The sequence below is a fragment of the Mangifera indica genome, chromosome 9 (assembly GCF_011075055.1).
Source record: "Mangifera indica cultivar Alphonso chromosome 9, CATAS_Mindica_2.1, whole genome shotgun sequence".
NCBI lineage: Eukaryota > Viridiplantae > Streptophyta > Magnoliopsida > Sapindales > Anacardiaceae > Mangifera > Mangifera indica.
Window position 1 is genome coordinate 17,761,294 of NC_058145.1, and position 11,781 is coordinate 17,773,074.

The 11,781-nt window shown below is 34.1% G+C and overlaps 3 protein-coding genes and 1 non-coding gene across 8 annotated transcripts; 2 read left to right on the forward strand and 2 right to left on the reverse strand.

The window, feature by feature from the left end:
- Positions 1-625: 625 nt before the first annotated feature.
- Positions 626-4,987, forward strand: LOC123226144. 5 transcript variants are annotated; one of them, XM_044650636.1, is made up of 5 exons: positions 626-1,255; positions 1,333-2,552; positions 2,712-3,125; positions 3,215-3,447; positions 3,850-4,987. In XM_044650636.1, exons 1-5 carry the CDS (start codon positions 1,137-1,139, stop codon positions 3,943-3,945), a joined length of 2,082 nt encoding a protein of 693 aa, XP_044506571.1. In that variant the 5' UTR covers positions 626-1,136; the 3' UTR covers positions 3,946-4,987. The 5 variants fall into 5 exon arrangements, with proteins under 5 accessions (XP_044506571.1, XP_044506572.1, XP_044506569.1 ...); XM_044650637.1 differs by having other exon boundaries at positions 3,215-3,426; XM_044650634.1 differs by lacking the exon at positions 3,850-4,987 and adding an exon at positions 3,549-3,837.
- TRNAL-CAG lies at positions 3,899-3,979 on the reverse strand. The gene has a single exon. It is a non-coding gene; the product is annotated as a tRNA-Leu (tRNA).
- On the forward strand, positions 4,927-6,835 carry LOC123226145 (60S ribosomal protein L34-like). The gene is made up of 4 exons (XM_044650640.1): positions 4,927-5,085; positions 5,281-5,360; positions 6,329-6,438; positions 6,550-6,835. The coding sequence occupies exons 1-4, from the start codon at positions 5,007-5,009 to the stop codon at positions 6,641-6,643; spliced, it is 363 nt and encodes a 120-aa protein (XP_044506575.1). The 5' UTR covers positions 4,927-5,006; the 3' UTR covers positions 6,644-6,835.
- A 560-nt stretch (positions 6,836-7,395) lies between these two features.
- On the reverse strand, positions 7,396-9,062 carry LOC123226414 (putative NAC domain-containing protein 94). The gene is made up of 3 exons (XM_044650931.1): positions 8,565-9,062; positions 8,164-8,465; positions 7,396-8,067 (listed from the first exon to the last, which is right to left on the reverse strand). The coding sequence occupies exons 1-3, from the start codon at positions 8,743-8,745 to the stop codon at positions 7,471-7,473; spliced, it is 1,080 nt and encodes a 359-aa protein (XP_044506866.1). The 5' UTR covers positions 8,746-9,062; the 3' UTR covers positions 7,396-7,470.
- Between the last annotated feature and the right edge of the window lie 2,719 nt (positions 9,063-11,781).

Genomic DNA, 11,781 nt, shown 5'->3' on the forward strand with positions numbered 1-11,781 from the left:
TATTTATTTTTCTTCTAAGTTTTAAAAACTAACAACTTCACATTTGTTTAAAATTTTTTAATTTTAAAAAATCACATTTTCCATTCCAATTTTTTTCTTTTATCTCTCTGATGCCGACAACCTCTCCTCTCCACCATAAACCATCAATTTATATACAAAAAACAATCTAAAGTAAATCTCTTCATCAGGGATGAAAAAATTTGGTGATAAGAGATTTGGTCTAGATTGTTTTTTGTGCACTAACAGATGGGAAACAATGGAGAGGAAAGGTTGTCAGTGTTGGAGATGGTGACTGAAGGGGTGATAAAAAATTTGAGGGGGGGAGGAATGTGACTTTCAAAGTTAGAAAACTTTACGCATAGGTAAAATTGTTAATTTTTAAAATTTATGAGAGAAAATATAATAAATTTTATATTTTTTAAAAATATTATTAGTAAAATAACAATATTATTTTTACTTTTAACAAAAAATTCTAACTGTAGTTAGACCATAGAAGAGGCTTTAGGTTTTTTAAATTCTATGGTAATGACATTGGGACTGTATTAAAACTTAGGTGGCAAATGTCTTTGGCCCATAATTAATTACCTAATTATCAAAAAGTTTAACAAGTTCGAAATCTTGACGGGCAACCTCTATTCTCTACCCACCCAAATCTCTCAACACGTACCAAAATTTTTTCAACTCAGAACAAGAACAAGCAACGTTGAAACACGACACTGTGGACCGAACAGACCCTTCAACTGAAGAAGAAAATCTTCAATGTGTATTTCTCTCTTAAACTGTCCTCTGAATATCCAGGGATTAAGCAACCAAAAAGATTAGCTCAAAACTCAGTAGCTCACATGTGCTTTTCTCTCCTTGTTTTTTGGCTCAAAAATTCCTTCTCTGTATCCTTAATTAGGTCAGACTTCAACTTCTGATGATAATCATTGAGTCTTTTGCCATATTTTCTGAATTTTTTAACCGGTGAAAAGTCCATTATTGCATGCAATTTTCAACGTAAAAATTAGAGTTTTCGTGAACTTTTGTGTTTACTGTTATGTTGTTGCTTCAGAATGAATGGAGCCTTTCTTGGGTTAAATTGGTTAATTCTTTGAGGAAATTTGTTGAGAAATAAGCATCTGGGTTTGGTTAATATGGCTTCTGTTCATGGATTTCTCTATGAGAAATTGCTTCTCTTCAATGGCTTTTCCTGGGTCTCTGTCTTCTCTCTGTTTGTTACTTTGTTTGGTCTCTTGTGCAAGTTTTATTTCAGGTATTTGTAAGCTGAAGTTGTTTACTTATAAATTCATATTGATCAGAAGTTTATAATTTTATCAGTTTTAATTTCAGAGTTGAGAGAGAAAGCCTGGTGGTTTCTCTTCAGGATGTTGATTCTTGTCTTCTAAAGTCAGAAGATGAAATTGAAGAAACAAAATCTGATTCTATTGAGTTTAAGGATATAGAGAATGATGAAGAAGAAAGGACTCCAAAGTGCTTTCTCAATTTCAAGTTCCAATCTTATGAAGAATTCTGTAAGAATAACAAAGAAAAGTGGGACTTAGTTCATGAGTTCAAGTCTGAGAACTATTTATGTGGGTTCATTGAGGAACCGAAAGATGTGAGCTTCACAGTAAAAGAGCTGTCTGCTGATTCAGTGAATGCTCCTTCTGGCAAGCAAGAGATTATTGATGACAATTCTTTGTTAGAGAATGATCTTAAGGAAGAAAATTTGGTTGAGGAAATTGTTGATGAAGAAGGAGAGGTTTCAGAGAAGCTAGAAGAAGTGGCAACATTGATTGATGACGAGAAACAGATGCCAAATGGTGAAGATGGCTTAGGGGACCTTGAATCTCTTTCAGGAAAGGACTTGGTAGCTTTGGATTCTGATGCAGATTTGACAACTTCAAGCAATGAATTATCAGTTGTGAGTCAATTTATTGGCTCAACCAGTGATGGCTTTTTGTCTGATAAAGATTCTGATGACGAGTTTGAGTTTAGTATTATGAGGAGCATTGAGAGGGATTTGAAAGACTTGCATTTACAGAAATTTAACGATGTTGCCGCCAATGATACTGATGATGAAGATAGTGATAAAATGGAGGAGCTTAAAAATTTAGAAGAGTCTGAAGATGTAAAGAATTCATGCACTCAAGACTCAGAAATGCTGCTTGGGAAAGATTTTCACATTGAAAACAATTCGAAGAATCAAGAATTTGGTGGTGAAATGAATCAAGCAACAAGTAGTTTGAATAAGTCTAATAAGTCCAATTTGCAGAATTCATTTGCTTCTGTGGACTCTGAGGATTCATATGGACTGGAAACTTTGTGGGAGCACCAAGATCTGATTGAGCAGCTCAAAATGGAGCTTCAAAAGGTCAGGGCTATAGGTCTGCCCATTATCCTAGAAGAGTCTGAGTCTCCGAAAATAATGAAAGATTTGAAGCCTTGGAAGATTGATGAGAAGTTCTTGCATGAAGCTAGATTGGGTGAGCTTCACAAATTATACAGAAGTTACCAAGAACGGATGCGAAAATTTGACATCTTGAATTTCCAAAAGATGTATGCAATAGGTCAGTCACTTGTTTCACAATCCTTAATTATTGTTCAAAGTTTAATTTCTGCATCAATAGTTGTTCATACTGTTTAAAATTTCAATTTGATGCACTTTATATGCGTTTATTTGTGTAAAGTACCAAGTCCTCACATATATGTTTTATGTAAATCTTTAGGCTTTCTCCAATCTAAGAACCCCCTTCAAACGATTTCAAGCCTGAAATCATCGGCTCAAGGATTGTTTTCTATTCTTTCACAGAATTTCCTCATGGGAAAGCACAAAAAATCCGAATCTGACCCATTGAAAAAGTTTATCAAAGAGTTGTTTAACGATCTAGAAGTGGTTTATGTTGGACAATTGTGCCTCTCCTGGGAAATCCTTCACTGGCAATTCAAAAAGTCATTGAAGTTATGGAAGTCTGACCCTAATGGTAAACACCGATACAACAAAGTTGCTGGTGAATTTCAACACTTTCAAGTGCTAATGCAAAGATTCATAGAAAATGAACCGTTTGAAGGTCCAAGGGTGCAGAATTATATCAAGAATCGATATGTTCTGCGTAATCTTCTTCAGGTTCCAGTAATAAGAGGTAAAAAAAATTAACTAACGTTGAGAAATCCCTTTGAGCTAAGTGGGTGCACATTTCTTAGTTCTCATTGAACTTATTCAGTGTTGCAGAGGACAGCAAAAAGGTTAGGAAGGGAAGACTGAAAAGGAGAGATGAGTATGCAATCACAAGCGAAATGCTAGTCAAGACCATGGAAGCATCGCTACAAATACTTTGGCAATTCATCCGAGCCGATAAAGATGCAAATGTTCTGACACCAAAGATGAGAAGAACCACTCAGGTTGAACCCCAAGAAACCTTAGACTTGAAACTTTTATCAGAGGTTAGAACTAATCTTCAAAAGGTAATTTTGTGCCTCTTACAAAATCAAATTCTCAACTGCATACATACATTTATACAATGGTATACAATTTGTTCAAGTTCAAATTTTCATTTGTAATGCAGAAAGATAAGAAGCTTAAAGACATACTGAGAAGGGGCAACTGCATATTGATAAAATTTCAGGAGCAACAAGATATTTCAGATCAAATTCTCTACTTCTTTTCACAAGTTGATTTGAAACTAGTCGCAAGAGTTATGAATATGTCTAATATAACGACCGATCATCTGTTATGGTGTCAAAATAAATTGAGCAAAATTAATTTTATTAGTCAAAAGATACAAGTAGAGCATTCGTTTTCACCTTTTCCTTGTTAGTATGATTTTATGCAGTTGTCCTTTAATCTTGGATTCATCATATGTGCAGTTCTTTGATCCTCAAAAACAGATTGAGAAAATTCAAGGAAAAGTTATCATGTCAAGAATGGGATTCGAACCCATGCCCTTTCGGACCAGCACCTGAAACTGGCGCCTTAGACCAACTCGGCCATCTTGACATTTGATTCTATTTTTGGCAACTTGCTATAATATAGAATAATGGATAGTAAAATATCAAACGAATCCTCATAATTTCCGGAAACAAATGTGTTTCATTGTTTACCCTGTTAAAAATTATACTTAGATTATTAGATTATTATTTCAATACAAAATTTAAAACCTATTATATAATACTTTTTCTAAAATTGTTGGAGAAATTTTATTTTTCATTCTCTCTCTCTCAAGAGTTAGATAACATAATGCTTAGATCCAATTGTTCTGATTTTCTCGAATGTGCACCGTCAACCCTTCTCTTTTCCACATCAAGTCTTTTTGTGTTGATTTAATTGTTATGATCAACCAGAAAAAAAAAATGAATGAACGTTTTTCCGATTTGATAACTTGTTTAATATATACAATATATTAATAATTTTAGCACTTAATTTTTAATTTATAAAATATGTTTGTTTTTTTCTAATAGAATTGATTGAGAGTTGTAACATACAAATTTCTCACCAAATTAATTGTTATTAGATAATTGATATCTCATTTATTATCTTTGTGATTACACAATTGAATTGACTATTAGATTTAGAGTTAAAGAGGTCTTGAGATCAATTATATCAGGTCCAACATATCATATCAAGACCCATAAAAATGTAGGTCTTAACGAGCGATACCGGTTTACCAAATCTCAAAACTGACAACACGATGGAGATAAGATCAGGTAGCTTACACACATAAATGTTTTATTTTTTTAAATTATCAGAGTCTCCCAGTGAAACTGCAGCAAGGCCCATAAATTTAGGGGCCATACGGTAATTTTCTGCCCCTCACGGACCCAAAGTCCCAGTCCCAGAATAGTAAAATACAATTAAGTTAGTCTAAACCGTTGATTAACACAGCAGAGACTCGCATCCGTTAGATCTAGGGTTCAATAACGCCTAAAACCCCCCTGTATCTATATATATAAAACCTTCTCTTACTTTATCATGTAGCCTCCTAACTGAAAACCCTAAACGGAAAAATAAAAAAACCACCCCAAAGATGGTGCAGCGATTGACCTACCGTACTCGGCACAGTTATGCCACCAAATCCAACCAGCACCGGGTCGTCAAAACCCCTGGTAATGTTCTTCAAAATCACTCTTTTTCTTATCTATTTTTGTTTGTTTCAGAAAAATTTATGTGGGTATGTTTTATATTTTTGTTTAGTGGGGGAATTTTTATGGGGTTACATTTTATTTGGGAAATTTTCTGTGGGTGCGATTTATATGTTCGTGCTAAGTATTAAAAAAATGTGGGTTTGATGCTGATTGAAGGTGGGAAATTGGTGTATCAGACCACGAAGAAGAGAGCAAGCGGACCCAAGTGTCCTGTTACTGGCAAGAGAATTCAGGGAGTATGTGTTTATGGAAATTTTATATATTGTTTGTATGCTTGATTGATTATTGCTGTGTCGAATGTTTGTTTGTGTTAAATCATGAGAGTTGATTTTTTTTTTTAGTTTTTTTTGGATCAATGTAGTGAGTGAAATGATGATTTTTGCAAGGTTTAATTTTGTAATTTGTGTCTGGTTTTGTTAAGATAAATGATTTCAATTTAGTTTAGTTGATACGGAAAAAATGTTGATATGAAAATTCTAGTTTTCTACGTGCTCTGGGATCTTTTAATTTTTCTCTGTTAGGATAAGATAGCCTCTTCACATATTAGAGAATGTCTCATACCTGTAGGTACGAGTACTTTGTGCATTGTAGATTGATGGTAGTTATGGGTATTATTGTTCGTCTATGATATTACTGTTTCATATTATTACTCATTTAGGTTTTAGACCAAAGACTCATGGTGGACATAGTCACTGTTTAACCTTTCATGGGTCTGGCAAGTTATCGAGGAATGGCCAAGAACTGGGGAAGGAAGGTTATTTATGGTATAGTTAGAGTAACGTGTATTTATGATTGTCTGTGCCTTCCTTTAATACTTGTCATCCAAAGCATTTTCTGAAATATGATTTATATTTTTCATTTGTTTCCTCAATATTGCTTCAGAAATATGCACCTTAATAATTTTTGTTGTTTTAAGTGATGAACACAATTGTATAGATTGGTTACTGTTTTTACCATGTGAAGCTGAAGCTGAAGATTTGTTGCCCACTTTGTCTTGAACATTTCACAGGACATTGCTAGAGTTAATTTTGGCATTGAACATTTTGTAAACTTATTGTCTTAAAATTTACAATTTTAAGTGTAAGACTGTGTTTCCTATTTTCAATGATGAAGAGCTCTGACTATTTGTACACTGTTACACAAACATCCCAGGAAAAAGTACTTTTTACAGTTTTTGAATGATAGGTACGATTCTATTTTGCAGATCCCACACTTGAGACCTGCAGAGTACAAGAGGTCAAGATTGTCTAGGACCCGCAGGACCGTGAATCGTCCTTATGGTGGCGTATTGTCTGGAGCTGCTGTTAGGGAGAGGTATTGCTGTGAATACTCAAGTTGAGGTTTTTTTGTTAGCTGTCCAATGGTTAAATGTGGTAAATTGCAAATCTAATCGATGTTTACTTTCTGGTTGGAAACACCATGTAGGATAATTCGAGCTTTCTTGGTGGAGGAGCAAAAGATTGTGAAGAAGGTTTTGAAGATCCAGAAAGCCAAGGAAAAGCTAGCTTCAAGGAGCTAGAAAGTGGGAGGCTAATAGCAAAACTTGTTGGATTTTAGAAATGGATGAGCTAAATTTTGGTGTGAGATTATGATGACAGTGCTGCATGTTTGTGTCGAACCTTAATGTTCTAGATTTTAGTTTGTTTCATATTGAGATTACTTTGAAAGATTCATTGTTAAAGATTTTATATATGATCTTATGCTTGACGAACATAGACTCGGCGAACGGTGCAGGTACCTTCCAAAAATGGAATTAAAAAAGGGGTACGGGTTCTTGGTTTTTGGGCCTGCATAGTTTGAGCCCGAGTCGTATAAAATCTGTTTTCCGCAGGATGGGTATATGATATATCTACGGATAACTTGTGGTATGCGAATAAATTTTAAAAAATTATGAATTGGGATGATATACGTAAGTCATTCCTCTTATACTCGATTGAAAAAATAAATGAAGACAATAAGTTTTGAATTATGAAAGAAAATTGTATTGAAGGGACTTTTCGCATTTATCAGTAAATATTTGAGTTGTAATTCAGTCATTCAACGTGCTTACTGATAACTTTCAAGTACTGGGTGGCAACTGTCTCAGGTTTTGCCTTTTCTCTTGAACATTTATGGTAAGATTACATAAACCGTACATTCCAGCTTAATCACTGATGCTAGAACTAGAAGGCAAGTACTTCTATGTATACGAAATAATAAAATTATATATACTCAGTTTTGAGTATTTAATTTGATAATCAGATGATGTGTAATCATAGTATTTGAAATAGAATACATATAACATTGCGAGCAAAATAATTACAATTAATTGTAGCAGTTGTTTTTGTAGTATGTGGTTGACATCTCTCAAGGACAAGGGGGTGAATCCCATGGCCAATTCGGCTTCCATGCCTCCGGCGAATTGGAAGGCAAACTGAAGGGAAATCCAATGGATCTGATACTTCCCCACTGGTTATTATCGTGTGTTGCATTTATGTTCCTTCTTGAGCCTGATTCATCTTCTCCAGGAATCATGTTGCCTTGCATCTCCTGAGGCACACTGATAGAAAATCCCATTACTTGCTGCTGTGACCCTTCAAAGTCTAAATTCTCAGAGCTCTGACTGACATCACTCAGCAATGAAGGGTTCAGTAGCATGGAAGAGGCATCAGCTGTACACTTGGTAGTCCCTGGAGAAAACATGGAGCTGTCTGGAAATAGAGATGGTTTATATAAGGAAGGATTAATGGCTTGTTGTAAGTCAGTATTTCCAGATAACTGCATGACTGAACTGATTTCGGTTCTGCAGGAAACATTCTCTGGACTGAAATGAGTGCAGTGTGCTCCTTGGTTTAGTACATCTAAGGCTGTAATTTCTGGTAATGTTGAGACCCAAGAATGAGACAGGGCTCTCTGAGCCATAGTGTTGGCTTTCTTGAATATCCTACAGATTGCCCAAGCATCCTGTTTGGTACAAAATCAAGTCTATGATGTTAGCAAATACTAATCCAGATTGTACAAAACAGTGCAAAATTTAATCCAGGAGTGGAGTATCATTACACTTGCTGGAATGTTTTTGTCTAGGGGCTTCTTTGGTGGTGCTGAATCTGCAAGAGAAGGAAGGCGAAACTCATGCATCATCCAGTCTGTTTTGATCCCTTTGGCAGCTCTACCTCTGTAAAACACCAAGGACTTCTTCAACCCAATACATTTGGTGCCATCAGAGGAGTAAATAGGCCTATCAGTTCCAGTCGCCTTCCAAAATCCGGCTCCAGTAACCCGGTTAGGCCTCGCACTGTTTCTGTATTTTCTGTCCCTTGGACAGTAGAAATACCACTCTTTCTCCCCAGTACTAGCCAGCTCTTTATGCATAAAAATGAGCCAAGAAAAAAGCAGTCACTCCTTAAGTTTACAAACAACTGAAATTCTTGCAGCAAAGATAAACAACGGAAGTAACTTACTTGGGAGATCCCAGGGATCATATTTATATATGTTAACTTGCTTTATAAGCTCAATGGGCAAAGATCTCCGCTGAATCTTCCCCTTGAGATAGAATCCGACGAGCTCTTCATCCGTTGGATGGAAGCGAAAACCGGGCAACATAACATCATCAATCCTGTCAATATCGTTCGTCTCATCCATACTTTCTTTGCTTCCAAGCCTTCAAGTTGAACTGAACTTGGAGAAGCTAAAAAGGATTGATTAGTGCAGCAGTTAATTTAAATCAAAGACATTATTTGCTTCCTGAAAAGGGTTTTGTCTCCGAAGGTTTTAACACCCGTTCAAGATGGTACGATGAGTATATATATATAAGGTTAGGTCTATGTTAAAGAAGAGGTATGTTCATTAGGAACCCAAGTCAATGGCACGGGAATCTTTAATGGAGCTCAGTTTAGAGTCCTGAATTCTGTAATGGAGGAGATGTTTGAATCCAATTTAAGGATCTCAATAAGACTTGAAATTCAGATACTTTCTGGGACAAGATGACAAAGAAGGGTTCCATGAAATAGTATTTTATTAGCATATTGAAATAATGTTTATCTTGAATTGATTTTGGTGATTTGTGTATAGAGATTTGAGTATTTGGTTGCTGGACCAGGTTCTTATACAAAAGGGCTTAAATTTATATTCAAATTATGAAATTCTCTGCAAATTCTTTTGAAGTTTTGAGAAGGATATACATCAATTTTGGTATATCCTTTATCCAAAAAGCAAAAAGCCATTTTTGTTCTATTCTCAAGGCTTCTTTTCTCATTCTCATTGTCACATTGTAAAATAATTACGTTTGAAAGGACCTTAATTAAATCATCTTGAAACTTAAAAATTACACCATGTGTCTGAGTGGATTTGAACCGAACTGGTATGGACTCGAATCCATGTTCGGTTTGAATGAATCAAACTTAATCTAAACCTCCAATTCAACTCATGTTTGAAGGTTTATAGTGCAACAACACTGAACTTCTTTTCCTGTATTTCTTCTTTCCCAGCAATTTTCTTGTTCTCCGGCCCTTGTTATGGTGTTCCCATTAAAGCAATGTTAGGCAACCAGTTCAGCTGTGGGCTAAATGTGCTTCAAACAAATACGGGGTGAAAAAATGGACAGTTCACCAAACTGTAAGAAACAGGCAGCTCAACTACTCATTGACTAATGTTTATGTCATTTCATATTACTATCACAAATAAGGTTGGATTTAAGCCGAGTCATATTAGCTGAAATCCAGCATTCAATTTGAATGAGTTGAATTTGAATTAGAGTTTTAATTCGATAGTTTGGTTTAAGCTTCACTCATTTATTTTTCCAGTGACATTACTCATCTCTCTAAGGTTTCGACGATATTGTTCACTCTGTTATCAAAATTATTCAATTTATCAGTAAACTTTTGGCATCAATACATTAGCTCTAGGCTTGACTCGACTAAACTCAAATTGAATCCATCCCTAATTACAAAGTTCAATTTTTTACACAAGAAAAATCCATCAAATGGTTTTCCCATATTTTACTAAGTTTTGCTCGTTGCTTAGAGTTTGCCAACCATGTCTCCCAAATGGATAGCAGTGACTAAAAAGGAACAAAACATTAATATAAACATTTAAGATTTTGTGGTCAAAAATGGAAGCCAGATGGGTTAGTCCAAATGAAGTGAAATTCCCCAGAAGATTAAATATAGCCCTCGTTCGAAACCCTTCTTATCTTTTCCCTGGCCTGAACCCTAAGTGCGAAAATGGGTAAAATTCTTGTAACCAATGCTTCCAATTCTCTTTATGTGTGATGTGAACAACAATCTCTTGAGATTTTGGTCATGTATGTTCCCAAATAGATATTGACTAGTAGCTTTCACCAATCTTTCTATTGTTTAAAAATCATCTAGTTGCTGCTTTTAATCTGTGTTTCTGTGATTTGTATATTGAACTTGAGCAACTTTAGGGTAGCATGACGATTAGGGTGAAAATTTCATTAACAAAAAATATATAAAAATAATTGTATGATTTTTCACAAATAGATGATGGCGATTAGTACTTTTTAAAATGGTTTGTTCCATTATTCTTACATCTATTGTTATATTATTCAATATTTTATTTAAAATTTAACATAATAATAATAAATGATACCAAATCATTTTTATCTTTGTCCAATCCTTTATTTGTAAGATTAAAAAAAAAAAAAAAAAGTTAATTGAGCAAGTTATATTAGAGATGAGGGTAATTTCTTTGAAAGCAGCCTTATGATTTTTATAATAAAAAATTTTAAATGGTCTGTGCTAAATGACAGTTTACTAATCAGAGCCTTATCTTATAGCAATTGGCAAGCCAAGTGAAGCCACTATAGAGTTCCTTGTTGCCATCTTCTGCATATAAAATACTCTTTATACATTATTCACAGCCTAAATTTTCACCCTTTATTCCTCTAATTAGAACTTGTCTTTATCAGAAAATTTTGTGCAAAAAATTGAACTACTGGTTGGTTTTTTCCTTTCTATGGTTGAGAATGAAAAGAGGGCTTCAATCTATTTGAATAGATGTAGATTTGTACTTGTCTACATAATTTTTGGAATTGGGTGTGGTTACAAAATGTCACTTTGATTAAGAAATTGCCGATTTCAATAATGTTGCATATAAACAAAATTTAAATCCCCCACTTTGCAATTAGATTTCAAAGTTAAGGTATGATATTTGAATTTTATATCAAAAAACAAGAGTTTTTAATGCATAGTTAATATGATTTTAACTTTTTATTCTCATGTGATTTTTAAAAATTTTATAAAAACTTTTGTTTATAATAAGATTTGATTTGCGTTGAGTTAACTCAAATTCATAGGTTATCAAAAAGTGATTGATAACATTTTATCATCTTCATCTAGGAAGATGATTTGTCTTCCTAGACGAATGATACAATGCTGTCAAAAGAAAAAGAGACGTTAAGATATACCATCAGAGGAAGATGAATTGTTAAGAGAGAGAAATCACTGAAGATGGTATCAGAGAAAATAACCGGATATTAAAGTTAAATCTTAAGGGGTGAAATAATTTTTAAAACTTGATTTACGAGAAAAATTGCCACTTCTTAAGGTTTAAAGAGAAAAATAAAATAAAATTTTAGTTTATATTTAATATTATAAATAAAATGACGATTTTATCTTTAAAATTAATAAACTTAATAATCTATAAATAGATAAATAA

Coding starts and splice junctions, on each gene's coding strand:
- LOC123226144 (XM_044650634.1), top strand. CDS start 1,137: ATGGCTTCTGTTCATGGATTTCTCTATGAGAAATTGCTTCTCTTCAAT. Junction 3,126..3,214: donor TCAGGTTCCAGTAATAAGAG/GTAAAAAAAATT, acceptor TCAGTGTTGCAG/AGGACAGCAAAAAGGTTAGG. Junction 3,448..3,548: donor TTAGAACTAATCTTCAAAAG/GTAATTTTGTGC, acceptor TTTGTAATGCAG/AAAGATAAGAAGCTTAAAGA.
- LOC123226145 (XM_044650640.1), top strand. CDS start 5,007: ATGGTGCAGCGATTGACCTACCGTACTCGGCACAGTTATGCCACCAAA. Junction 5,361..6,328: donor CTGGCAAGAGAATTCAGGGA/GTATGTGTTTAT, acceptor TCTATTTTGCAG/ATCCCACACTTGAGACCTGC. Junction 6,439..6,549: donor GGAGCTGCTGTTAGGGAGAG/GTATTGCTGTGA, acceptor AACACCATGTAG/GATAATTCGAGCTTTCTTGG.
- LOC123226414 (XM_044650931.1), bottom strand. CDS start 8,745: ATGGATGAGACGAACGATATTGACAGGATTGATGATGTTATGTTGCCC. Junction 8,466..8,564: donor TGATCCCTGGGATCTCCCAA/GTAAGTTACTTC, acceptor TTATGCATAAAG/AGCTGGCTAGTACTGGGGAG. Junction 8,068..8,163: donor ACAAAAACATTCCAGCAAGT/GTAATGATACTC, acceptor TGTACCAAACAG/GATGCTTGGGCAATCTGTAG.